The 3,269-nt window shown below is 32.0% G+C and overlaps 1 protein-coding gene across 1 annotated transcript; it reads left to right on the forward strand.

The window, feature by feature from the left end:
- Window positions 1–281: 281 nt before the first annotated feature.
- Septin2 (septin 2) lies at window positions 282–2,795 on the forward strand. The gene is made up of 8 exons (XM_011646591.3): window positions 282–443; window positions 896–1,013; window positions 1,096–1,432; window positions 1,512–1,623; window positions 1,704–1,896; window positions 1,995–2,122; window positions 2,189–2,362; window positions 2,445–2,795. Exons 1-8 carry the CDS (start codon window positions 414–416, stop codon window positions 2,616–2,618), a joined length of 1,266 nt encoding a protein of 421 aa, XP_011644893.1. The 5' UTR covers window positions 282–413; the 3' UTR covers window positions 2,619–2,795.
- The last annotated feature ends 474 nt before the right edge of the window (window positions 2,796–3,269 follow it).

A 3,269-nucleotide genomic window follows, 5' to 3' on the forward strand; every position in this document is an offset into this window, starting at 1 on the left:
GGGCAAGTTTCACAACTAATCAACGTGAATACATACAAAAATGAAAAAAAAAAAAAGAAAGAAAAATAAGAATCCGAAACACAAGTCTCTTTCTCAAATTCCAATATTCCCTTTTACTTTTCCCATAAATCCCATACTCGGATTTACCGCGAATTAATCAAAGAATTAACCTTGCGTGGTCGTTCGTCGTCTTATCGCAGTAACAAAATCGCGTCGCGCAAATCGAGCGACCAATTTATGGATCTTTGATTGGTCAGCCAGACTAGTGCTACGCCCTAGCGGCAGCATTTCGCGGCGACCGTCGTCGCGACTGACGCATGCATACTCCGATTTGACGGCCGTCGTGGCCACAATTTTCATCGAGTGTCTCGTGCTCACATTCCTGTGGCCTTCGCAGCGGAATCGTAAGAAAAATGGCGACGGAGGAGATCGATCGTGCTAAGGTATTATGAGAATTTCCTCATTTGTGCAGGTCACGTTTCGCCCAGACAACCTCGTTGTCACTCGTCGAACGATCGAGATCCGCGCGCGTTATCTTTCGTCATCACCAATTCTACGTATTACTCCGTCACGATGCAGTCTCGAATTAACGAATTTCTGCTTCGTAAACGAAAACAATCGATATACTTGTTATAAATTTCTCTCTTCATTATTTCATCGAGATATCCTTGGCATTGTTTTACGTGTATACAATCGCAGATATCGAAATCTACGAGCTCTGTGCATCATAAATTCAAGGGTGTTGGCTCTCTTTAGGCATCGTAACTGTACATTGACTTAAGCATTCCTTCATGCATCTATTTCATCCATTTATGGATATAGCTCCCCTGTTTTTATTCCTCTAGAATTACAATAGTAGTATGTATGTATGTATGTGTATAATTTCTATTATTAGATGGAGTCTATGTTGCGTACTTTGAAGTTGTCAGGCCACGTTGGATTTGACAGTCTGCCTAGTCAATTGGTAAACAAATCAGTGCAGAATGGATTCGTATTCAATATTCTCTGTATTGGTATGAAAAGTGTTAATTTAATTTTATTTAAACATTGAACTTATTTTATAGCAAATATTCAATCCTAATTTGATTTGGACAGGTGAAACCGGCCTGGGAAAATCCACGCTTATGGATTCCCTTTTTAATACAAGCTTTGAATCTAGTCCCAGTCCTCATAATTTGCCATCTGTAAAACTTAAGGCACATACCTACGAACTGCAAGAAAGTAACGTCAGACTGAAGTTGACTATCGTTGATACTGTTGGTTATGGTGATCAAATCAATAAAGAAGACAGTTTCAAGGCAGTTGTCGATTATATAGATGCACAGTTTGAAGCTTATTTACAGGAAGAGTTAAAAATCAAACGCAATCTAGCAACTTATCATGATAGTCGCATTCATATTTGCCTTTATTTTATATGTCCTACTGGCCATGGGTAAGTGAATATGACTTTATAAATTAATTATAAATACGGGTGAATTTCTCTAATCTCATGTATGTTTTTATGCTTTTAGTTTGAAATCCATTGATCTTGTATGCATGAAGAAACTGGATACCAAAGTTAACATCATTCCAATTATTGCTAAGGCTGATACAATATCAAAGACTGAGTTACAGAAGTTTAAGGTACTATTTTTGGAATCAAATTCATCCTATATGTTTATGTTATAGATATTTTTTTTTTTATTATAATGTTTATATTTTAGAGTAAAATAATATCCGAGTTGCAAAACAATGGAATACATATTTATCAATTTCCAACTGATGATGAAAGCGTAGCGGATGTGAATGCTACCATGAATACTCATGTACCCTTCGCTGTCGTTGGCAGTACAGATTTCGTTCGCGTGGGCAACAAAATGATGCGTTCTCGTCAATATCCGTGGGGTACAGTTCAAGGTAAGAATTATACTTAGAATTTTATTTATATGAAGATCATCTCAAAGAAAAGAAATAAAAGCGATAAATAATCTATATATTATATTAAAATGTTACAGTCGAAAATGAATCTCATTGTGATTTCATAAAATTACGCGAGATGCTGATAGGTACTAATATGGAAGACATGCGCGAAAAAACGCATTGCCGCCATTATGAACTTTATCGAAAAAAGAGATTGGAACAAGTATGTTTTTATTCTCTATTAGAAATTTTACAAAAATCATCTTTTTCTTATTATATGAATTTTTAGATGGGATTTAGTGATGTCGATAGTGACAATAAACCTGTAAGTTTCCAACAGACGTGCGAAGCAAAGCGATCCATTCACTTACAAGAATTGCAACAAAAAGAGGATGAGATGCGACAAATGTTTGTCGCTCGAGTAAAAGAAAAGGAAGCTGAATTGAAAGAGGCAGAAAAAGAGGTAATCATGTTAAGTGTGTATAAATCTAAATGTCCTATATTTTATTATATTACTAATATTTAATAATATTTATATATATTAGTTGCATAGTAAGTTTGACAAGCTAAAGAAAGACCATAGCGAAGAAAAAAAGAAATTAGAAGAAAGTCGTAAGAAGCTTGAAGATGATATACTGGAATTTAACAGACGAAAAGCACAATTTGCGCAGCAACCCCAACATCATACGCTAACATTAGGTAAAAGCAAAAAAAAGTAAAACATACTTCATCGTGACGATATCTTTTTATACCATTTCAATATGACCATGCATAATTGCATTATACAATGATAGTATTATTATTTTAGTTACATATTATATACCTGATATTATATATTATTTTATAGTATGTTTTATTATATGTATTCCGTATATACATTAAATATATACCAAAAATTTTTCTAGAGATATATTCTATATAAGTCACATATGTTTCGTATTATTATGTAGAAATAATTCTAATGAAAAATAATGTTTAAACAAACATATATTTTTAAATTAATTTGTACTGAATTTGGTTTTATACGAAATATATGTTTAATATGCAAAAAAATATATAACAATTCTTCTCTTTCTTATATATTAAAAATTTACAGTGGCAGTAATATAATGAATTTTTTTTATAGTAGTTACAAAATAAATACAAAATAACAAAATAATAATCATGGATAATTGGTAAAAAATAGTACAATTATTTTGTCATTTAATGATCTAATAAATATTTTTACATATGAATAATATCAAATTAAATTACACTAATCTCATTTTTATTTTTGGAAATAAGATTATTCGGGGAGAAACAATATTCGTTCAAAATTAATATTAGGATTTAAAAATATAGTGTAGTGTAAGTTAAAATTTTCGGAAACA

The sequence above is a fragment of the Pogonomyrmex barbatus genome, unplaced genomic scaffold, assembly GCF_055798465.1.
Source record: "Pogonomyrmex barbatus isolate J1 unplaced genomic scaffold, ASM5579846v1 scaffold10, whole genome shotgun sequence".
NCBI classification, from domain to species: domain Eukaryota; kingdom Metazoa; phylum Arthropoda; class Insecta; order Hymenoptera; family Formicidae; genus Pogonomyrmex; species Pogonomyrmex barbatus.

What these genes read in the sequence shown, in the direction of transcription:
- Septin2 (XM_011646591.3), top strand. Translation starts at nt 414, where the DNA reads ATGGCGACGGAGGAGATCGATCGTGCTAAG. An exon ending in GAAAAAAGAGATTGGAACAA is followed by an intron (nt 2,123 to 2,188) that starts GTATGTTTTTAT and finishes ATGAATTTTTAG; the next exon opens with ATGGGATTTAGTGATGTCGA. An exon ending in TGAAAGAGGCAGAAAAAGAG is followed by an intron (nt 2,363 to 2,444) that starts GTAATCATGTTA and finishes TATATATATTAG; the next exon opens with TTGCATAGTAAGTTTGACAA.